Source organism: Camelus dromedarius, chromosome 16 (genome assembly GCF_036321535.1).
Source record: "Camelus dromedarius isolate mCamDro1 chromosome 16, mCamDro1.pat, whole genome shotgun sequence".
Classification (NCBI taxonomy): domain Eukaryota; kingdom Metazoa; phylum Chordata; class Mammalia; order Artiodactyla; family Camelidae; genus Camelus; species Camelus dromedarius.
Window position 1 is genome coordinate 20,148,967 of NC_087451.1, and position 23,719 is coordinate 20,172,685.

Genomic DNA, 23,719 nt, shown 5'->3' on the forward strand with positions numbered 1-23,719 from the left:
TTTCTGACTCCCCTGCCAACCCTCTCCACTCCTCCTCCACCCCCTTCCGCGTCTCCACCCCACCTCCCCTGCCATTCCCAGGGAGTGTGAGGAGGGCAGAGCTCCTCCAGAATTCCATTATAACGAAGCCATCCCTCTCAGATCTGTGTGAACTCTACGCTTCTGGGCCTCAGTTCCCCCACAGCTCACATGAGGGGGACGAGGAGCAGCACAGCTTAGTGGTTAGAGTCCCGGCTTCCCATTGTCTCTGTCTCTGTGACCTTGGGCAAGTTCCTTAGCCTCTCTGTCTCAGTTTCCCCATCTGTAAAATGAGACACAACAGTACCTACCTGATGGTGAGACAGGCTGGGACCTGCAATCTGGGGCCCTTTACTGCAGTGCTTGTACCAGGACAAATGCCTCCTTGAGCAACAGAATACAAAGAAACTGTAAGGGACTAAAAATAATTGGACATATGCACAGCTGGGGCAAATTACGAACGAAATACAAAAAGGCCAAAACCCAACTGCCACTTCTGAGGTGCGAGGAGCAAAAGCAGGGTACTGGGCATGATCCCCGCACACAGCACCACCAAGGGGGCGGGCCGACCACCAGAGCCACCCCTCTGGCCCAACCCACCAATCCGCCCCTATCCTCACCCCATTTAAGGGACCAGCTGGCCCCTGCACGAGTCCCAGTAAAGCCTTGCCTGAATTCCTCGACTGGCCTCTTACCAATTTCTATTGATTAAAGAATCCAGGAACCCTGGTCGGTAACAGTGGGGCTGTTTGGAGGCATCAGTGAGATGACTTGCGTGTGCAAAGTGCATGAGCAGTGCTGGGCCCGGGCACCGTACGTGTTTGCTAATATCTCGGTTTTGCGTTTGCGGCTGCCTTATTCAGTGTCACTTTATTCACTGTCCGGCTGCAGTGACACCGGGGCTCAGCCTTCCAGCTCTCAATTTCTGAGATTCCCTAAGTGAGCCCTGTTTCTTCCCACTCAGCCTGTGCAAAGAAGGGCACACACATGTGGCTGCTGGGACCACAGTTGCCTCCCCAGGGACCCCACACTCAGAATTGCCAGGTTTTATGGACTGCATGTCTGTGTCCTCCCCAACTTCATATGTTGAACTCCCAATGTGACGGTATTAGGAAGTGGGACCTCTGGGAGGTGATCAGGTTTAGATGAAGCCATGAGGGTGGAGCCCCCATAATGGGATTAGTGTCCTTATAAGAAGAGGAGGAGAGACCAGAGCTTCCTCTCTCCACCTTGTGAAGACACAGTGGGAAGATGGCCATCTGCAACCCAGGAAGAGAGCTCTCACCAGACACTGTGTCTGCCAGCACCTTGACCCCGGACTTGCCAGCCTCCAGAATTATAAGAAATAAATGTCTTGTTTAAACCACCCACTCAATGGCATTTTGTTACAGCAGCCCAAGCAGACCAAGATCCTGGGGGCTGTGGTCGGATCCAGGACACAGATCCACCTGCTGCATGAGACAGAGAGAAACAAAGTGACCAAGTGGGGACAGCCTGCCACCTGATTGTCTTTGCCCCAGAGGGATGGAGAGGACACCCTTTCCCATGAGAGCCAGCTTCCTGTACTCTGATTGTACTGGAAGGGTTGGAGAAGTAAATGGAGGGATTTTGAGATTTGGGTAAAGGAGGGAGTAGCTTTTCCCCAAGAAAACTGAGAAGCCCTCCTCCCAGGGCAGCAGCTAGCATCCCAGTGCTGGAGGGTGTGGTGGGCGTGGCAGTGGAGGAAGGGCAGTCTGAAGCCCCAGGCAGGCACCAGGCAGACTGGGTCCACACACTTCTCCCATGTGAGTGAAGCTATAGGGGCTGGGAACCTCTCTGACACCTCTTCTTCGAGCAGATTGGGCGAGGAGAGGGGCGCTCTAGTGTTCCCTGCCCCAGGGGTTGTGGGAGAGCCGTCTCTCTGGTGGAGGAATGACCTGGATGGCAGGGACCACATGAAGAGGTCTGAGGATGGTAACAGACCAAGCGCCAAGCTGTCAGAGGAAAACCAGCTGATAAACTGGACTTCATTAAAATTAAGACCATCTACTCTGCAAAAGTCATAGTTAATATTATGAAAACACAAGCCACACATGGGAGAAAATATTTGCAAAACACATATCTGATAAAGGACTGGTATCCAAAATGTACCAAAAACTCTTAAAATTCAACAATAAGAAAACAAACAACCCAATTAGAACGTGGGCAAAAGATCTGAACAGACACCTTACCAAAGAAAATATACATATGGCAAATAAACACAGGAAAAGATGCTCAACATCATAGTCTTTAGGGAATTACAAATTAAAACAATAATGAGATATCACTACACACCCTTTAGAATGGATAAAAGTCCAAAAACACTGACACCACCAAATGCTAATAAGGATATGGAGCTACAGGAACTCTCATTCATTGCTGGTGAGAATGAAAAAGGGCACAGCCACTTTGGAAGACAGCTGTGCATTAAAAAACAAAACAGAAACAGCTAAATATACCTGTACCATATGATCGAGCAGTTGTGGTCCTGGGTATTTGCCCAAATGAGTTGAAAACATACGGATGTCCAAACAAAACCCAGCACATGAATGTTTAGGGCAGCTTTATTCATAACTGCCAAAAATTGGCATCAAACAAGACGTCCTTCAGTAGGTGAATAAACAAACAAACTGTGGTACATCAATAAAATGAAGTATCATTCAGCAACAAAAAGAAATGAGCTATGAAGTCATGACACAGAAGAATCTTCAATGCATATCGCTAAGTAGAAGAAGCCAACTAGAAAAGCTACATACTGTATGGTTCCAACTATATGATTTTCTGGAAAATGTGTTAACTATGGAGACAGTAAAAAATGGTTGCCAGTCTAGTTAAGAAAATAATGGTTTCAATTTCTTTAATATATGTTAACCTGTTTGGGATATCCATCTCTTCTGTCAGATTGGCAAACTGTATTTTTGAGAAATCTCCATTTTATCCAAATTGCCAAAGTGTACTGGCGAATCTGTAATATCCATTTCTTAGCTTTTTGGTGTGCAGGATCTGTAGAAATGTCCTCTTTTTCGTTCATGATATTGATGATTTGTTCTGTCATCAGTCTTGCTAGGGGTTTATCAACTAGTATGTTGGTTTTCTAATTTATAGAGTTCTGCTATTACACTTATTTCCTTCCTTTGACTGTCTTTAGGATTGATCAACTATTCTTTCCCTAGCTTTTAATGTAAATAACTGGTTTTTAGCTTTTGCTTTAAGATATGCTTTTTTTTTTATGGCAATACATTTCCTCCTAAGCATCGCTTTAGCATCCCATTAGTTTCAATAACATATATTCATTATTAATCAGTTCAATGTATTTTCAAGTTTCCACTTTTCTTTCTTTTTTGAGCCCTGGATTATTTAAAGATACAGTACCTAATTTCCAAGCAGTTAGAATTTTCTAGTAATATCCTCCTTATTGATAGTTTAATTTCATTGTAGTCAGGGAATATACTGTTTGATTTCAATCATTTGTTAATTGAAGTGTCCAGATTCTCTACATCTCTACTGAATTTTTTTATTGAAGTATAGTCGATTTACAATATTGTGTTAATTTCTGGTGTACAGCATAGAGATTCATGTGTCCATACATATATATTTCTTCTCATATTCTTTTTCATTATAAGTTATTACAAGGTATTGAATATAGTTCTCTATGCTATACAGTAGGACCCTTTTGTTTTCTACTGTTTTTTTTTTATTAATAGACTTTATTTTTTAGAGCAGTTTTAGGTTCACTCTATAGATTTTTTTAAATCTATTTGTTTTATCAGCTACTGAGAGATGTGTGTTAAAGTCCTTCACCAGACTAGGTTGTGGAGATGTTAATTATCAATTTTTGCTTTATAAATTTATGTTATTGGGTGCATACAGATTTATGCTTCTATCTTTTTGTTGGATTGACTCTTTGATTTTTATAAAATGTCCCTTTATCTTCTGTAATGCTTCTTGCATTAAAATCTTTGTCTGATATTAGTGTAACACCATCAGCTTTTTGAGACAGGTTTGCATGATGTTATGCTTTCCATTCTTTTGCCTTCAGCCTTTCTGTGTTCTTATATTTAAAGTGTCTCTTGTGAGCAGTGTATAATCTTTTAAAAATCACTGGACAATTCCAGGTATAGAATCCTAGGTAGATAGTTTTTTTTCCCCCAGCCCTTTGAAGATGTCATTTCAGTCTTCTGACTTCCATTGTTTTTGTTGAGAAGGAAGCTTTCAGTTTAGTTGTTGATCCTTTGAAAATAAAATGTACATTTTTCCTCTGGCTGTCTTTAAGATTTTCTTGTTACCTTTACCCCCAGATCTTTAAGGTGTGTGTGTGTGCGTGTGTGTGTGTGTGTGTTTAAACTAAACTCCAGACTTTATTGGGATTTCACCAGTTTTTCTATAAAGACTCTCTTTCTGTTTCAGGATCCCACACTATACTTAATTTTCAAGTTTCCTGGTCTCCTTTGGTCTGTGGATTTTTCAGTCCTTCCTTGTTTTTCACGAAACTGGCTGCCTAGAGGAGTACTGGTCAGATTACCCTGTACTATGTCCCATAATCTGGGTTTGTCCAGTATTTTCCTCATGATTAGTCCTGGGTTATGGGGTTCTGGGAAGAATATCAGAGGTGATATGCTCTCCTCATGCAATTTTGTTTCCATCCTGTGTGGGATTTCCTGAGTTAACTGATTCTACGGGTTGATGTCCATCAATTTTGGCCAATTGAATATTGGCAGAAGAGATCCAGTGCCAATTCCAGGCCCTGGCCCTAGGAGGTCTCTGCTTATCCATCTTGTGCTAACATGCTGGCCCAAGGTGCCTGAAGGACCCACAGACAAGACCTGAATCCAACCTGCAGCTTGGAGTCAAGCCACTGACCCCCACCTAGACCAAGTGATGTCCTGTAGATGTACAAGCAAGAACAAATGACCGTAGTTTTAGTCTATATGTGAACTATCCAGCCAGCAGCTCATTGTCAAGCAGCAAAATAACTGTATATTAAAAACTTCAAGACGAATCAAGTTTCATTTGACAATAACATTAAGTTCCATTTTTTTTATTCTCAACATCTGTTGGTCATGTAGTAGGACAACCTGCTCACATGAAACAAAAAATATCGAAGGGATATTGCCAACTGTTCTCTGGGGCCAGGAGCAAGTACAGGTAGCCGGGACAGGGTCGGAGCCGGACTGTCCACTTCTCTCAAGTGATGAGCACACTGGGGTGGGGTTTATGGGCTCCTATGAGCCCAGAACCTTTGGAGCAGATGAAGCAGGAGCAGGAGCAGGGGCAGGAGGGGAAGGAGGGGCTCTGTGCAGGATACAACTGTCTGCTTCCACAGTTACTTTCTCCATGTCTATCAGTCCAAATCCTGGCCCCAAGCCCTGCCCTCCACCCTACCACCCTAGCCCATATTTTTGCTTCCAGCTTCTCAAACCACTGCAACTTGGCAGTTTAACATTTTTGGCTCTGATGTTCTATCACCCATTTTCCTCCAATAGGGCACTAAGCTCCTCAAGGTCAGCACTCCATCCTCCACTCCTCTGGGAACTCGCCCAGGCGCGATGGTGCCAGTGAACCTTTGGGCTGGAAGATTTCGCATGGGATGGGCAGCCCAAGGAGTGAGATGGCAATGCAAGGCACAGGGGCCAAGGAGGGAATAAAGAGCAACCCAGAGCGGTGAGAGCATCCCCACCCCCTAGACAGCGCTTAGAGGGCGAGGCCACTAAGCTTTACTGAGCACCTGCTTGGCAGACCATTTCGTCTCAACCCTTTAAGGAGGCCTTACGTACCTCCATCTTAGTGCTCAGGAGAGGGAGGCTCACAGAAGCTAATTCACTTCCTTCTGGTCACTTAGCTGGAAGGTAACTGAGCTGCCACTGAATCTAAGCTTGTCCTGTCTCCCAAGGATCTCGATCCAGAAAGAGGCTTCAGAGAGAATCCGTTCCAAGTCCTGACTGCAGACAGGTCAAGTGTTAGTGCTGTTTGTCAGAAGACCCAGGGAACTTGAGAGAGAGAAAGTGTGTGTGTGTGTGTGTGTGTGTGTGTGTGTGTGTGTGTGTGTGTGTGACAGAGAGGGACTGGGGGGGGGGGGGACAGCACTGTCAGAAAAGTCACATCCACATTTCTGCCACCTGAACCCCTGAGTAGGGGGGACTGAACTCCAGACACAAAGGTTTCTCCAAGTCTGATGAAGTAAGGGGCAGGCCTGGCCAAGGGTTGGGAGAGGACGCCTGGATCACACCCCAGAGCACTAGAGCCTCAGATCTTTCTTCTAGAAAGGAGCCTAGACCACACTAGAGGCCAGGGTCTTCGGAGGTCAGCTCACCCGGCCCTCTCCTTTCTGCTGTGAGGAACCTGAGGGGCTGTGTGGCCAGGCCCTTCTCCCTAATGCCCAGTTTCTTCCCCAAACAGAGCCCTGAGGCCCCATCGACCCTCTGCCCCCTGCCCTCTGCAGGGCCCACAGCAGGACCCTGGCCCAGCACAGGGCTGCTCAGTTCTCCACAGGGAGTGAGGCCCTCACTGTCCCTGGGGAAGGGGGCTCGGGGGAGGCTGCCCCCAGGCTTCCTGTCCAGGCTGGTGCCAGCTGCGCTAGGGCAGAGCTCCACTGAAAGTCATGATGGGCAGGCAGAGGAGGGAGCAGAGGTCGGGTGCTGTCTGGGCCAGCGGCGGGTAAGAGGGCCTCTGGGGTGGGGGGCGGGGGCCGCTCTTCTCCGGCTTGTAGCAGGGGGAGACCTCACACCTGTGGGGCAGGGCAGGCGTCAGGGCAGGCCTCCCGTCCCTCCAGCCCCTTCCAGGACTCCGAATGGGGGGTAGGGCAGAAACAGACCCCTCTCCTGGGACCACCTTCCTACCTGACCACACTCTGCAGGATTTTCCTCTCATCCTGGTCCAGACACACAGCAAAAGGGCAGCTGTTCGAGCCGATAATCTGCACCTTGTCCACCTTGATCTGCGATGTGCTGATCTGGACAGAAAGCCCAGGTCAGCCCCAGAGCCCGGGCCCCAGAGCTGCCAGCCCTCAACAGCTTCCTCCCTGGGAATCGCCCAACTGGGCCCCAGGGGTGGGGTTGGGAGTTTGGCTGGCAGCTCTCCAGGGCCCCCTCCTCTCCAGCCTCTGTCCTTTCTTGAGTCTAGAAGGAGCAAGTGTCCTGGGAGGAGAACCTGCATGGCCCACTGCCGTCACCGTGACAGCCCCGGGGTCCCCGACACCGAGCCTGCTTTGCCTCGGACTTGGGGGGAGGGGGTCACCTGGCACCCACCATGGAACCTTTCTGCAGGTACCAGGGCAGCCCCTCCTCCCTGACCCCCACGGCACTCTGCGTGTGTGCTCACCCCAACCATGTCCCTCACTGGCCTCGCCTCCCACCCACGTGTCCCACGTAGCCCTTGGACACGCCCTGTTACACACACACACACACACGCAGGCACACACCCGGTAAGTCTCCCAGGCAGGTGGCGGGAAGGAGACAGAAGCCCTTACCTGGTTGAAGCCCTTCTTGGATTTGGGGTTCTGCCTTTTCACCACTTCTGTCAGGTTTAGCGTTAGGGCCTCCATGCTGGAGTCTGGAGGGCAGGGGCCACGCAGGCCAGGCTCAGAACCACTCCCTGCCCCCGCCCCCCCACTCCCCTCAACCCCGCATCTAGCCGCCCCCCTCACCTAGGTCCTCCTGCTTCCGGCAGGCCTTGCTGAGGTTCACAGAGGTACAGACCTTCTCCATGTTACTCCAGCGACTCCGTCCACTGATGGCCCCCTGGAAAAGCAGGAAAGCCAGACCCTCTCAGCCACAGGCCCCCGATGCCTGCTGCCTTCTCTCCAAAGAGGAGGCTCCAGACCCGCCAGTGACGGGGAGCTGCCTGCAGTCCCAGGAAGTCCTCTCTCGTTCACGTAGTCTGCCATCCTGTCCACCGAGAGCCCCTGGACCCCCATGTAGACCTTGCTGACTCCAGGGAAAAGTGCCAGGTCACTGGCTTGGTGCACGGTCAGCCTTGTGACTGGGTCATGGGGTGCGAGAGCTGAGAGCATCTTGGTGGGGGTGTGGTTGGAGGATCTTCTGAGCCCGGAGTGAGGAACAGACAGGCCCACAGGCACAGGGTCCCAGGCAGAGCCAGACCAGAACTCCCTCTTTGGGTCCCTGTCTGAACGTCTCTTTCATAGGGACCCCATGCTGCCAAACCCAGGAGCATCTCTCAGGCCCCAGCTCTCTTGATCTCACAGGAGAATTTCATTCTGTTCACTCCTCTCCTCTCCCGGGCTTCCGTGGCGGCTCGCTCCTGGTTAGCCTACCACCAACCTCTGTCCTCTGCTTTGTGCAGTCACCCTCCTCTGCACCCCCATCACATGAAGCAGGTCTCAGGACCTGCCCCGGGTCCTCCGTTCTCTCATTCCTGCTTTCCCTATTACGGAACCTCAGCCAGGGCCCTTTTCCCGTGACTGCCTACACACCCATCTTCACAGTTCACCTCCGAGCTCAGGCTTGTCCTCCAACTTTTCTGATTTCTCCTTCTCTTTCAAGGGCACCTCAAACCCACCATGTCCTACACTCATGATTTTCCCACACCAGACCTGGGCTTCGAAAGCAGAAAATGGTACTGCCGGTCGTAGAAGACTGAAATCCAGGAGTTGGGGGCCTTGCCTTTCTAATCCACTCCTAAGCTCTGCTGCTCTTGCAGTTCACATCTGGCTCCCGCTCCTTCTGCCTCCCACAGCGCCAGCCCCCATGCAGGCTGTCTTCCCAGACCACCACAGGAACCTCCGGCTGGGCTTCCCCCATACCCACCTGGGGACCCCTCCGATATTCTCCACTCAGCTGCCACAGGGAGCTTCCAAACATCAGCTCTGATCATGTGGTACCCATCCCCAGCCCCACCCCAAACTGGAGCCCCTTTATAAGGTATACATTGCTCTTAGGACAAGGATAAAATTGTCACTGAAATTTGCCTTTGGCATTCTGGCCTTCCTAATTTCTTCATCCTTACTTGATCATCTTGTCTGAACTCACTCTCTGCTCCAGCCCCTTTGGCCCTCCTTCAGTGTCCTTTGACCATCATGTTCTCTCTCACCGCAGGGCCTTTGCACATGCTTGTTTCCTCTGCCTGGAGAGCGAGTCTCTCTCTTTTCTTACCTAACCAACTCCTGGTTTTCTTTCTAACATAGACTCAACGGCCCTCAAGGAAGCCGTGTCTAAATTTCCTAAGTGGGCTGGATAATCTCCTTAAGGATTCTCACAGAACCACTGGCCTCTCCTTCATCTGTCTGTCACAGTGGTAATCACAGACACTGTGGAGTCATCTAACCCCTCTGGACGGTAAGCGCTTTGCTCACTCCTTTGAATACTCCTATGCTGTGAACAACGTCCAGGACAACGCAGGTGTTTAACGAATGCCTGGCACATGGCACCCAGTGAGTGTCAGCCCCCGCCCACCTCCTTGGCCACCACACGGAAAGTAGCCCCCCATCACTATCCCATCAGCCCTTTTATTGCCTCCTCAGCCCTCACCACCCTTTGATATGACCTTGGGCATTTTTGGTTTCCTAGTTTATTGTCTGTCTCCCGGGCCTGGCTCCCACTGCTTACTGCCAGTCCCCCTTGCCCAGCACAGAACCTGGCAGGGGTAGGTGCTAAACAATCTTTCAAATTGCTGAAGGAAGGGAGAGAAGGAAGGAAAGAAGGCAGGAGGGCTCCCAATCTGGGGGGTAAGCCTGACATGGTTTGGACCCTGGGTATACTCGTGGGCACCCCACCCACCCAGCCGGACACAGCAGCCCTGCAGCCCCTGGCCTGTCCCTCCCTCTGCCCTACTCTCACCCCCAGCCCTGTGGCCGGGTCTGAGCACTAACTGGAAGGGCTGAGCACATTCCAGTGGAGGGAGAACATAGCAAGAGGGTAGCTTGGGGGGCAGAGGCGGGGAGAAAGGTCTACTGCTTTCCCCGCTTTCTCTCAGCACCCAGGAGAGCCCAGGGAGCCTGCTGTGGCCTTCCAGCTTAAAGACAGGTCCAGGAACACACGGCGTTGGCTCTGGGGAGGAGGCACAGGGAGCAGATCCCAGGAGGAGCGGCCCCAGCCCCCGTCTTACCTTGCTGTAAATAATCTGTAGTGTTAGAGGGATGGCCTCCCGGTCACCATCGATGCCCAGCCGCTTGCTGCCAGGACCTGTGCCACACACAGACAGACCGTTTGCTCGTTCTCCCTTCCTGGGCCCCTCACAGACCCTGGGCTCTGCCTCCCCGTCCTCAGGACTCCCCTCCCCAGGGCCCCAGCTCCTGGCCCACCCCCCTCTAGCTCCGCCTCCAGGAGTCACTCCTCCTGGCTCCCTCTAGCCCCACCAGCCCAGGACACCCCGCTCCAGTGTGACACCCCCAGCCGCTCAGCCACCGGCTCAGGCAGCACCCACCTGAGGCCTTGATGGCGCGCGTGGCCGCTGAGTGACCCAGCTCCAGGGAATGGATGAAGATCTCCGTTGTCTTCTCCCCAGTGATGAAGGTCAGCTGGAGGGGGCAGGAGTGTGGGCATCAGTGCAGGCCCCCCGAGGCCCCCCACCCCGCGCCCCCAGTGCAGGGAGGCGGGCAGGCCACGCGGGGAGCGGGCAGCGGCGGGGCGGGCCTCACCTCCGTCTGATAGACCTGCAGCAGCACCGGCCGGGCCGCAAAGCGGCAGTAGTAGAGCAGCATGTCCGCCAGGATGGGCAGCTGGGCTGGGGAGCCCTCCAGGGGCCGGGGCTCAGCCTTTAGAGACTGCTGGGGGTGGGGGTGGAGCCCGAGGCAGAGCGACAGGTGGACAGAGAATGAGAGAGGAAGAGATGAGAGAAGAACGACAGGCACACACACGCCAAGAGGAGAGAGGTCGGGGGCTGGGGAGATGGGAGCAGGGAACAGAATGGCCGGGGGAGGACCCACAGCCCAGCCTCCGTGCCCACCCTCACTGGCACAGGGACAAAGCTGGGAGCTGAGGAACAGGGCTGAAGCCTGAGATGCCTGGGCCCCTCTGGGGCCCCTCCCTGTCAGTGCGGTGACCCAGCCCTCACCCCCGGAGCCCTGGGCTCAGCTCAGTCCTGCTTCCACACACTCTCCCTGCTCATTCCCAAGTGAGCCCGGGTCCTCCACCGGGGCCTCGAGCTGGATCCCCCAAACTCAGGCCTTCGAGGCAAGGCTGGGGCACCTGCAGCCAGGGGGCCCCCTCCCCGCACCTGGGGACGGGGCCACTCACCTGGCACAGGACCTCGGGGGGCAGGTGCATGAGGCCCAGCACGTTGCGCTCATACCAGGGGTCGAGCATGCCGAGGTAGTGGGAGATGTCGTTGGTGCTCTCCTCCCAAGGGGGTGCGCCTGGCTCCTGGGCGAGGGGCAAGGGTCAGTCCCAGCCACCTGGGGCGCCAGCCAGCCCGCCCCCAGGGCCCTGGGTGGTGCCTGCAGCCCCGCCCTGAGCTTCTCCCTGCCCTTGGAGAAGTCTGGCTACTCTCAGTCCACGGCACAGAGCAAAACAGCCCCCTCCCAAGTGCAGCGCAGGGACCACTCCCAGGAGCGAGGCCCAGGCAGGAGGAGGCACCGCCTAAACACGGGTGGTTGCTTTCAGTGACTTTCAACCAGCCCCCTTCAGGTAACTGAGACCCGCTCCTCGACTCCCCCACCCCGCTGGGCCCAGGGCTGGGGACGTACTGCAGGGCCGGGGTGCCTCGGGGAGTCTGTGGGGAGCGGGGAAGGGCTGGGGGAGGCTGGGCTGGTGCTGGTGCCGGGCCCGTGGGTCCGCTTCACGGGCACGTAGAAGAACTGAAGCTTGAAGAACCGGGTGAGGAGCGGACGATTGTTCTCCAGCCGCCTGCTAAGGAGAAGACGGTGAGAAGGGAGCCCCTTGGTCCCAGATTTTGCCGGCATCACCACCCTGCTGCCAGGGGCACAGTGATGCCCCGTTTCGGCTCTCACCGCAGGTTGCTGTACGCCCGAGCCACCTTCCCCGAAATCCGATCGGAGCCAAAGACCACGACACGTAGCGTGGAAGCCTTGGGGTCCTCATCCCCACTCAGGAAGGGGCGGCGGCGCTGGTGGCGGGAGGCGGGGGCCAGGAGCCAGCTGGGCAGCTGGGGGCTGAGCTTGGGCTGGGGCAGGGAGCGGGAGCGCTGGGCCCTGGACGGGGGTGGCACCAGGCCATCCAGCGGGCTGCAGAGGCTGCCGGCCCGCCGCAGGGGCAAGGTGGTGTCCGAGCCGCCCTCCAGGCTCCGGGAGTCCCTCCGCAGGACCAGCTGGCTGGTGCTCTTGAACAGTTTATAGATCCTCGTGAACTTCTGCCCAGGCCTGCGGTGGCCCCGGCGCTCCCGGCTGCCAGGCCTCTTGGGTCGCTCGAAGGTGTTCTCCTCGCTGTCCTCCACGTAGCCACTGTCCATGCCGTCCGAGAGGCCCGAGACAAAGGAGGTCAGCAGCTGGCGGGAGAGGGTGGGTCCTGAGGTCTGGGACGAGGCGAGGGACAGGGTGGAGTCGCGGGAGGCAGCCGAGCTGGTGGAGAGCAGTGAGTCCCTTTCGGCACAATGCCCGTCGGTTTCCAAGTCCTCCTCCTCCTCCTCCTCCTCGTCCTCCTCCTCGTCCTCATCCTCCTCATCATCCCCCAGGATTCCTGGCTGGATCAGCTCCTGTTCCTTCAGCAGGATTTCCTGCAGGATGTCTGCGGGGAAGCAAGAGGAGGCACCGTCTGGGGGTCTGGGCTCTTGAAGCCCCTCTTGTACACCCCTGGGGGTGCCGACAGGCCAGCCCAGGACTCAAAGCACTGCCCCCTGCTCTGCTTAGAGCCTGCCTGGAGTGGGGGCTGGCGAGGGGGTGGGCACCATGAGGGCTGCTTACCGAAGCTGTCCTGGTTCCAGCTGTAGGTGTAGCACCTGGCGACAGGGATGGGGATGGTGCGGAGACTGCCGGGCTTTGCAGGGTCTGGAGGAATGGGGGAGGAGGAGCAGAAGGTGAGGGCCAGTAGGGGCCTTGAGATTGGCCAGCCCAGGCCCCTCGTCCTGGAGGAGGGGCCAGAGTTGGGAGAGGACGGGCACAGGAGCACAGGACGTGCAGCCGGGTGGGCTGGGGCTGAGCTGGAAGCTGGGAGGCCCGGCCCGCAGACGGAGGGCAGCTTTCCAGCACACAGAGCAGATGCCCTGCCCTGTCCTAAGCTGCGTGAATGTGGCCAAGTCTCAGCCCCTGCGCCTTATTTTACAGGGTTCAGATGAAAGAACAATGGCAGGGGTCGCTTCTTCCAGAACAGATTTACTGAAAGGTTGCTTCCCAGACCCCCTGGGACGAGGTGGGCCCAGTGACTAAGGTGGCTTAAAGGGGTACATGCACACATGCCACGAGCAGCATTTGCGTTATCTTCGTTGTGAAGATGAAGCCCCTGGCCCTCAGCACTCTCTCTTCCTCCTCCCGCAAGCTGCCCCAGTGGTGATGATGGTGGCCCAGCGCCGACCCTGTGGACAGGAGTCCAGCCCTCGGGGACGGTGGAGCAACCAGGTGTCGGAGAATCTGAGTCCCTGAATGACTGTGTAGAACAGAACCACCAGGCCAGCCCGGCAGCTCTCTTGGGAAGCTGGAATGCACCAGGGGTAAACGGGCCCCCTTCATCCACAGAGCCTCACCTAAGACACCAGGGAAGCCGGCTTTTTCTCCCACTGCCTGCAGCTTGGTCCTGAGCCACTGCCGGGCCTCAGAGGCATCCCCGATGCCAGATGCCAGCTCCTGTGCCTCTGCGGTCTCCGTGAAGATGTCCTCGAGCTCTGCCAGGGTCTTGGACTGAAACCCCAAACCATGGCTTGGCTGCCTGACTTCTTGGTCAGTCCCTCCTCAGCCTCATCACCCACCTCTACCCACAGCTGACCAGGGAGCCAGGCCTCCTGCTCCACCCCTATTCTCTGGAAACAGAAAGAAAGGTCCAGAGCCAGAGCCCTGCAGAGTTGGGAGGGTCCTCTGTTCACCACTGTGGCCCAGAGAGGGGAGGGGGCTGTCCAGGGCTACACAGCTGACCCGTCACAGAACTGGAACTGGATGCCTGGCCTTCCTGCTTCAGCCAGAAGCTCATTCCTCTCCACCCAGCCCATGCCGTGCCCTGAGGCTCTGTGTCCAGCCCCACTGTCCAGGGTGCCACCCAGCCAGGTTAGGACCCAGCACAACAGAAACCTTCTCAATGAGGCCAGCCCTCCAGTCCACACCCCACCATGTCACTCATGGTGAGAGGCCTCAGAGGGGGAGCAGAGAGGGGACTCTGCCTTTCTGGAGAAGACTTCTCAGCTGGAAAGGGGCAGTGCTGAGCCCCGGGCCCCAGGCACGTACCTGCAGCCTGCAGTGCAGACCTGGGAGGTCGCAGTGGGCCCCAAAGGTGGCCTGGAAGGCGTGCAGGAGGAGGGTGGTGTAGGTGCTGTGCGGCGAGTGCCTGGGCGAGCTCAGCTTGTCGGCCACGGCGAGGAACTCGGCCTGCACCTCCACCGGGTTCAGCAACAGCACGGTGCTGGGGACAAGAGGACCGGCTGTGGACACCGGGGGCAGGGGATGGCCACAGAGCCGGTGGCCCGGGCCTCCTCACAGCCCAGGTGGGGCCTGAGGCCAGGAGAGAGGCTGGGGCTTACGAGCCCCCAGTACCAAGGGGACAGCTTATGGTCAACTTCTTAGTAGTTTTCAGCTCTCGTTTTCAAAGACCTTTTAAAAATTGAACTTAATTTTCAAGAATAAATTTTACTTCAATTTTTATATAAAACATTTTTTTTTCCTACAGGACAGATGCAAGATTATGCAAAAAAGGATCATCCTTCAGGTGAGGTGACTTGAAGCTAGGTGGTCATTTTGGGGAGGGGGTGGCAACACAGCCCCATGCTGTCACGCGCGGTGCGGCCTGAAATCGCAGCCGGAGCCCTGCTCCTGAAGCCGGGGGTGGGGTGCGGGCAGCATGAGCCAGTAGGAAGGGCTTCTCTGACTCCTCTGCTCACAGGGGAGCCCCTCCTAACTTGCCAAAGTCATCACACAGGCCAGCATCGGGCCGGGGGCGTCCAGTCACCTCCGCCTCCCCTCCCCCGGACCCTTGGCTCTCTCCTGATGCCAGTGTTCCAATGTGCTCATCATGGAGAATTTCAAACGTATCCAAATGCGAAAAGAATCGTGAACGCCGAGGCGTTGACCACTCAGTTAACAGTTAACACATGGCTGTTCTCACATCACCTACCCCAACCCGACCCCTGAGATGGCTTTTCTCGACGGCATTCCAGCCAGCTCGGTTACACCTGTAAGCGCCTTAGTATGAGCCGCTCACACCTGCTCTCGTGCCCTCAGAAAGCCGCGCTGCGTTTAAACCCAGTGCAAGGAAGCACCGGCCAGGTGGCCCTCTTGCCAGTGTCTGTGGATGGCCGTCCCAGAGCTGGCCCTGGCGTCAGGACTCAGGAGTGGGACCAGAATCTGTCAGAGTCCCCATGGTTTAGCAAGGAACTCATTTTGATCTCTCTACTTGTAAGAAAAAAGGAGCCAGCTCATGCAAGGGGTCCCTCACTGAGCCCCCCTCCCTCACCAACCAGTAGTCATTCCCTCAAGGGCATGCATTGAGCTCCACTGTGTACAGGGCCAGGCCAGCCACACCCATGCCCTCCCCACCTGCACACTTCCTCTGCACGCTTGTCCCCACGTACAGATAATCAAAGTGAGACTGTCTCTCAGCTCTAAGCTCTTTCTGCAAACCTCTCTGTGCCTCAGTTCCTGGACCTTCCTCACAGGGTTAACACAAGAGCTGAATGATGCAGTGATGCTCACGACAGGGCCCAGGGCTCAGCAAGTGCCTAGAAGATATTTGTGACCACCTGCCCTCCACCTACCTCAGCACCCTGGTGCCATCCTAGTTACTTACTTACTTACTTACTTACTTACTTACTAAACCAACATTAAGGGTTTTTTTTTTTTTTAATGTTCTTTTTGTCTCTCTCAAAATCTGCCACTGGCTTTTTTGTTTGTTTTTACCAAGAAGGAACTCAACAAAAGCTTGCTCAGTGAATGTGCCCTGCATCACTGGGGCTGAGGCTGGGGAGGGGCTGAGGCGACTATAACTTCTGAGCTGGTGGAGGAGGGGGGGGTCTCTGGGCTCCCGAGTGTCTTGGTGAAACACCACCCATGGGCGGGGAGAGCTGCCGGAGGGTCCTCAGAACGGAGGCTTCCTCTCTGGTGCTTTTCCAGCTGCAGGCAGGGACCCAGGAGTGCGTAATGAAACCACTTTGAGGACCAACAACCAGAAGTGTCTTTTAAATGAAATGGACTAGAATAGGTCAGAGCTCATCCCGGGGAGAGGGTGAGTTTCGTTTCCTGAAACTTGTCTCAGTTCTGTGTGTGTGTATATACACCAGGCCTTTATATAAAATGCATCTTTATTGTAGGTCCTGGTTGAAACAGTTTGGAAAAGGCTGTTTTACTAACAGGCAGAAAGATGTTATAGAATGAACCTGGGCTTTTGAGTCTACCTGAGGCTCAAATCCTGGTTCAGACACTTGCTAGCTGTGTGATCTTGGGGAAGTTACTTGGCCTCTCTGACCTTCAGTTTCCTCATCTGAAAAAGGGGGGTGTAAAGTAACGTAATGTGTGCTCAGCACCTGGCACAATCAAGGCAGGTGGTTTTAACCTGTTTTTGTTTGCTTGTTTTTAAAGTCTCAGACCCATTTAGGAATCTGATAAAAGAACTTTAACCCAGAAAAATGAACCTGTGCACAAAACATCACACAACCCCCCATTCCTCGCGCCCCAGGAGCACTTACACAGTGGAGCTGCGGTGACTCCTCGTGGACAGGCCCTGCTCAGCCCTCACCAGTCGCTGGTAGGAGATTCCTGTGGCCAAAAACAACAACAACAAAAGCCAGTTCATGGGTTACCCTGTTCCTTCAGCAGTCATGGCCCTGCACCTCGCAGGAGCCTGGCCCTGGAGAATCAGGCTGGGAGCTCCTGGACCAGGGGAGGGGCTGATCAGACCTGTGGCCTCCAGGGCCTTTAATAAGCCCTATTCCCAGACCTCATCTCGGCCCCACCTGTCCCGCAAAGCTTCACTGCACAGCGACTATGGGGCAGGGCGTCCTGGGAGAAGAACAGGACCCACGAGGCGGCCGGGTCTCCTGCTGCCCAGCTGGTCCTGGTTCCTGTCACTACGGCCCGTTCCCAATCCCAGGTGTCCTCCCACAGTGGGTGTGCCAGGCACCCCTCAGCTCAGCCTCAGCACCAGCCGACCCCACTTTCCTCTCAGCATCTCAGCCTTGCTTTGCACATGCTCTCGGGGACCCTCAGGGGCCCCGGGCCTGCCTGGCGTTGTCCCTCTTTCAGGCTGAGCCACTGCAGCACAGCCCCCATCTTGGTCCTCCTCTCTGGCCTCATCCACCTCTCCGTCTCCTCGGATTCAAATGTGCAGGGAAGCAACGAGCCAGAGTCCTCCCCTTCTCCCTGCAACCTGACTCAGTCCTGTAGCTGGAGAACAGACCCCTCCCAGGACATCTTCAGTTCTGTGTCAACCACGGTGAGATGAAACCACAGTTCACTCTTCCCAACGACAAGGGTAACACAAGCCAGGGCTGGGACTCGGGGCAGGCAGCCTCCTTGTTAGAGCCTGGACATTGTCGTGGGGGCCCCTGCCGGAGGGCGGGCTGGCCAACCTGGACTGGGTGTGAGCTGGGAGCAGGAAGGCCAGCCCCACGGAGAAGACCAATGCCAGCGCTGGGGTTAGAGACAGCTGTGAACAGAAGAGCCAGGGCTTTTGTTTAGTAAATGGCTCCAAGTTCCCAGCTTATGCCATTCCAACATAGGACCGAGTTGCTTTGATTTGGGGCCTTTTGTTTGATGTGTCGCTTAGGGAACCGTCCCATGTTTAGAAGTTTATGTGATGTCTGCTTTGATAGGAAAGTCCCTGGAAACAGTGGTGATTACTATCGGGGCTCAGGACACCACCTGGTGGCCACTTGCAGGCATGACAGAGAAAAGTCCCCTACGGCCCCTTAACCCCCAACAAACGGCTGCAGGAGTGCATCCCCCCCGCCCCCATCCCCTGCCCCCAAGTCTCTCCGACTCCAAAACACACAGACAGCAAAGTCTTCTCTTGACCTTTCTGCACTTTCCTTATACTATGTAATGTTTTAACAGGGAATGCACATCCTGCTGACCAGTCGCTACCCCCTCAGTTCTGCCCCCGTTGATGGGCAGGCGGGCCGGGGCCACACCCCCTCCCGGGGCAGCAGGTGGTGATCACTCTCCCTCCTCATCCGGTTCCCTCCCAAACGCAGGCCTCAGCCTCCAATCCCACTGCCCCTGGAAGCTTAAAGCTTCCCGGTCACAGGGCTCAGCACCTCAGCCAACTCCTCCTTGCACTGCCTTTCTTTCGAGTGTTTGATACTGTAAACAACTTTCTCCTTAAAACATCCTCTTCCCCTTTGGTCTCCATAACAAGGAACATCCTCTAACATCCTTTTTTCTCCACCTGCTTATCTTAGGACGCTTTAATGGTCTCATTCCGGGGCTGTGATGTCATTAGAGCTGGGAGCTGCAGTTTGCCTGATTTCTTTGCATGAGTGGGGGACCCAGAGGGAGCTGCTTCCAGAGCTGACTGGCTGGTGCTGAGCAGTCCAGATTCCAGCATTTCCCAAGGGGCACCCAGAGCATCAGCTGGAGCTCTCTACCCCTCCCCCAAAGACAGCCATCAAATCCCCCGCTCCTCGGCTTCTCCTGATAACGGACCTCCACTTTTCGGGAGCCTCAGGGTGATGGCCCCGTTCCTCCCTTCGACTTTCACCCCTCTTCTCTGGGCACCTCAGTAGATAGGAACAACTTTCTTAGTTTAGGGACCATCTTTCTTAGACCAAGGCTGGCCCAAGGGCTGAACAAAAAACCTGCCTAGGGGTTTCTGTGCCAGGTCCTGATAAGTAGAAATTCGAAAGGGCCACCTCATGCAGGAGAGGGATGGGTCCCGGCAGTGGGAGCCGGTGGTGGGCGGCCACAGTGAGGTTCAAATACCTCATCCAGGCACGTGGGCCCCTTCGCAGCTGAGCCTTGTTTACCGACCTGTGCTTCCCCTCTTTATTTTTTTATTTTAAAAATACAAATATTCCTTTTTTAACTGAAGCATGGTTGGTTTACAATGTTGTATTAATTTGTTTGGGGTGGAGGTAATTAGGTTTATCTATTTATTAACTTTAATGGAGGGACGAGGGATGGAACCCAGGACCTCATGCATTGTGCATGCTAAGCACGTGCTCTACCACTGAGCTATACCCTCCCTGCCTCCTCTTTTTTAAAGTTGTGACTAGAAATGGCCATTCTGCACAGAGCAGCTGACTATGAAGACAGAGGATGCGTGACAGTCCCCACTGGTGTCATGGAGCTGGAACTGGTACCAGGTTCAGGACGCTCCTACAGAACGCTTGGGCTGAGGACATGAGACGGGGCCTGGGCAGCCACAAGGCGGGCAGCAACAGCACTGTCCCCGTTTGCCTGACGTTTTCCCCTTAGAAGGCGAGCACCACCATTCCGCGGGGTCGCCTGCGCTGACACGAGGCAGGGGAAGCCCAGACCTAGCAGGAGACAGTGCTGTTCCTCTTCCTGTGTCTACAATGAACGTCAGCTTGGTCTGGAGTCTGAGTCTGAACCACACTGTACCCTGACACAAACACTCCCAGCAGCCGGCTTTCTCTGATGCGTTCCTCCCTCCCAGGGTCCCCTGACCAACCCCTTCCTGCCCCTCAGCTCAGGGAGCCTGGGTTCTAAAGAGCCGGCAGGAATTGGGGGTATAAACCTTTCATTCATTCATAATCACAGATAAAATGTATAAAATACAAATTCTTTGATCAGTCACATCCAAGAGAAACTTACTGCCACTGAAGAATATTCAGAATTCACCTGCCACCAGTTGAGAGACAAAACTGATTAATCCAGGTGTGTTCCTGCTTTGAAAGGTCAAAGGGTGGGCAGGTGCTCAGTGAAAGGAAAAGGGGCAGGAGAAGCTGCCCACCAGCCGGGAGCGCCGGCCAGCCCACAGTCTCTCATCGCACACAACCACCTGCCTATGCCTCGTGGTAGAAACACAGCTTCACGCAAACATGAGAATGTTATGTTTGGAGTCAAACGATATGGCTTCTGGAATCAAATGGACATGGGTTCAAGTGTTAGAACTCTTGTTGGCTATGTGACCACAGGCCAACTACTTAATTACCTGGCCTTCAGTTTCATCAGCTGAAAGATGGGAATTACCCAGGGGGATGGTCTGAGGATAGATGACACCCAGCCTCAGCAGTGATGCAACCATAGCCATCACCGCCAACGCCATCCTCGTCATCAACAATGGCACCCCTACTTTTTAAATTGAAATATACTTGATTTACAATGTTGTGTTAGTTTCAGGGGTACAGCAAAGTGATTCAGTTACACATATATTTTTTTCAGATTCTTTTCTGTTATAGGTTGTTACAAGATACTGAATATAGTTCCCTGTGTTCCACAGTAGGACCGTGTTGTTTATCTATTTTATATATAATAGTGTGTATCTGTTCATCTCAAACCCCTAATTTATCCCTCTGCCCCTTTCTCCTTGGTAACCATAAGTTTGTTTTCTATGTCGATGAGTCTGTTTCTGTTTTATAAATAAGTTCATCTGTATCATTTTTTAAGATTCCACATATTAAGTGATATCATATAATATTTGCCTTTCTCTGTCTGACTTACTTCACTTAGTGTGATCATCTCTAGGTCCATCCACGTTGCTGTAAATGGCATTACTTCATTCTTTTCTATGGCTGAATAATATTTCACTGTATATAAACATAAACCACACCTTCTTTATCCATTCATCTTATGATGGGTACTTATGTTGCTTCCAAGTCTCGGCAACTGTAAACAGTGCTGCTGTGAACACAGTCCTACTTTTGACAAGGAGGCTCAGAGACCTTATAACCCACCCAAGGTCATCAGCTAGTAAGTGACACAGCATTGGTCTTTGTCACCCTGAGGCCCATGTTCCTTCTTTCACACTTGACTTTGTAACTTGGGCAAGAATCATCACACTTTGCTGGGCCTCGGTTGTCTCACGCACAAAATGGGAGTAATGTTGCTTTTCCCTCTCACACCCCAGGGCTGTGGTCTGGGTGAGATGCACTCGGAGGACTTTGGGTCCTTCGAAAACTGCAGTGACTTACACCCACGATGCCCACTCTTGCCCCTCAGGATTACAGACCAGCTCTCTGCAGGCCAGGATTGTGGTCTGCACAGCCGTGCAGACACAGAGTAAATACTCAACAAACATGTGGGCTGAACCCAGGAGGGCTGTGGTGGGCAGGACCCGGCAGCACTGACGTGAGGTTTCCTGTCACCCCCAGATGGAGGCAGTAGGCAACCCTACTAGGAGTGGAGTCAGGAAGAAGGGGGAGGCCCGCAGGCTTGATAACCTGCCCGCTTCCTCTGCCACCCAGCCACATCAAAGCAAGATAAACTGTTTCACTCATCTCCATGGCAACTGACTCCCTAAGGCTCCAGGGGTGGAGGGCCCAGCTCCCCAGGTCCCTCATTGTCTTCTCCCTGTGGCCTTGCCAGGACCCATCTGTTAAGCTAAGACCACCCAAACCCTAATGCCCCCAGCAATGGGAAATCAGTGTAGGCCAGCATTCATCCTCACACACTGCTCTGAGAGAGAGAGAGAGAGAGAGACATTATTGTACTCCCATTTCACAGATAAGGAAACTGAGGCTCCTATGACGTTAAATGTCTTGCCAAAGGCTCCCCAGCCACAAAACTTGAAACCACGATGGTCTAGTACCCAGTACTGGTAACCACCAAGTGATTCAGCCACTGCCTCTCCTCCAGAGCTAACTGCCCCGCCTCCATCCTACCCACGCCACCCAACCCCTTTCCTCCCATTGCCTCCTTGAGCTGGGGTTACTGGCGGTGGAGCCACTCAGCAGTAAGGCAAAACTATCACCATGCGCCTTTACAAAGTAACACTAAAGCACTTCCTAATTAGCCCACTTAAGGGTACGTAGAAGAAGGTAATTTGGATTAATTTACTGTTTGCTATTAATGAGGGCTCATGTTCTGTGAAATCAGAGGTTCACTTGTGGATGTGAGGTGAGTAATTTTTGTTCGGTACACAAGGTAACTTTAAAGGTTTTTCCCCTCATAGATGTTTTATTCCCCAATGTGATGTTAACCTAACTTTGTATCTAATCCTGCCATCTTATTGTGGCTTATATGAGAAATTTATTTCAGTTTCTCATACCTTTCTTTAAACCAGCTCTCCAGCCTTGCTGGTTCCCTCAGTAACGAGTTGGATGCGTCTCTGACACAGGCTCACTACACATCAGAATGAGTGCTAGGTTTTTTAATTATTTGAAAATGATTCTTTGTCATGAGAAAGAGCTAATGGTTTCCTATCTCGGTTCGGCTTTCCCTGGAAGAGGAGACGCTCCTAGCACGGGCAGCCTGGGCTGAGCATCTCCCTTCAGGCATTTGCTTCTCGGTCCCCAGCACATCTGAGGCATCACATGGTCCCAGGGGCAAGAACCACAGGAAGACGCTCAGCAGTGAGTGACTAGAGTTCCAGGAGTCCTCCCTGCTCTGAGTCCAAGGACCCTCATTCCATTTCCATCTCCAGCCGTTACTCTGCCTGGCTCTTGTTCCCCAAGCTGAGAACCCCACGTCCCAGAGTCTGAGCCTCTCCACAGCCCGCCCTTCTGCTCCACATCTGTTCTCTGGGCTGCTCAGAGCAGAGTTCCTGCTCAGCTGCCCACAAAAACATCTCAAGGCATAGCGTGCATTCAGCTGGTGAGAGCCAGCTGGTTCCACTTGAAATTGGGAAGCGGTCTCCCTGCACGCAGGTGACAACTCTCCCCCAAGCCAGCATCTCCCTTAGCCATTTCAAAGTAAGGGCATTTAGATCTTTGCTATAGACTGAAGGTCCTGCCAAGGTATTTGCATTTTAAATCCTTTCTATCTAATTATAGAAACGAAGAAAAGCTTTGCATTCTTGCTAAAGGAATTCTGGTTACCAGCAAGAAGCCCGGAGGCATCTAGACCTGTTTGTTTTGGGGGTCAGTAGGTTGGAAGGGAATGAAGGAGATTAACCTTAAATTGGCTTGTTCGCTTAGGGTGCCTTGGGAAGCTAGGCTGGCTGACCTGTCTATTCACCATGTGCCCCGACACCTTTCCTAGTCCAACCTCTTCTCCTCAGGGCCTGATTTCTCAAATCTTCCACCTGAGTCTCTACCAGGAGGTACGGGGCAAGTAATAGGCAGACTTTCGCTGATGGCTAACCCTAACCCATGTCTGCTCAGCTCCTCTGTAACAACAGACAGCTGACTGGCTGGGGGAAGACAGATCAGCTGACTGCTTGGAGGAAGACAGATTAGCTGATTGGTTAAAGGAAGACAGATCAGTTGACTGGCTGGGGGAAGACAGATAAGCTGATTAGTTAAAGGAAGACAGGTCAGCTGACTGCTTGGAGGGCCTCTTGTCATTATTGCGGGGGCTTCTCTGTCTGACCCGGGCAGCCTCAGAGACCCCCTGCGCTAACCAGAGCAGGGACCCAGGCTGCAAAGTGTGGTCTTCTTGCCCCGAAGCCTGGCTCAGCTTCCCCTAACGATCCCCCCTTGAGCTCCTGCCTGTGTTTGCTGCTTGCAGCCAACTGACGCTGGTGCACACACGGTGCCACAGCCCCACGAAGAGAAGACGCCAAGGTTGTGGAGCCAACCA

At 53.6% G+C, this 23,719-nt stretch overlaps 1 protein-coding gene across 12 annotated transcripts in view; it reads right to left on the minus strand.

Annotated features, from left to right (window-relative positions):
• The window catches only part of LOC105098995 (phosphoinositide 3-kinase regulatory subunit 5), a 120,496-nt gene that overhangs the window by 53,726 nt on the left and 43,051 nt on the right, over positions 1-23,719 (minus strand). For 8 of the 12 annotated variants that reach the window (XR_010384493.1, XM_064495257.1, XM_064495261.1 and 5 more), the window contains 14 exons: positions 16,765-16,834; positions 14,315-14,489; positions 13,624-13,777; positions 12,848-12,931; positions 11,939-12,671; positions 11,675-11,837; positions 11,226-11,351; positions 10,628-10,756; positions 10,414-10,507; positions 10,096-10,172; positions 7,679-7,772; positions 7,502-7,584; positions 6,873-6,985; positions 330-402 (listed from right to left, as the gene is read on the minus strand). Coding sequence is in view for 11 of the 12 variants with exons in the window: in XM_064495257.1 (XP_064351327.1) it covers positions 330-402; positions 6,873-6,985; positions 7,502-7,584; positions 7,679-7,772; positions 10,096-10,172; positions 10,414-10,507; positions 10,628-10,756; positions 11,226-11,351; positions 11,675-11,837; positions 11,939-12,671; positions 12,848-12,931; positions 13,624-13,777; positions 14,315-14,489; positions 16,765-16,834 (2,168 nt within the window). In the remaining variant the exon portion in view is untranslated. Of the gene's footprint in view, positions 1-329; positions 403-5,058; positions 6,761-6,872; positions 6,986-7,501; positions 7,585-7,678; positions 7,773-10,095; positions 10,173-10,413; positions 10,508-10,627; positions 10,757-11,225; positions 11,352-11,674; positions 11,838-11,938; positions 12,672-12,847; positions 12,932-13,623; positions 13,778-14,314; positions 14,490-16,764; positions 16,835-23,719 lie in introns of those variants that run through there. The other 4 variants (XM_064495255.1, XM_064495256.1, XM_064495262.1 and 1 more) reach the window with 4 other exon arrangements.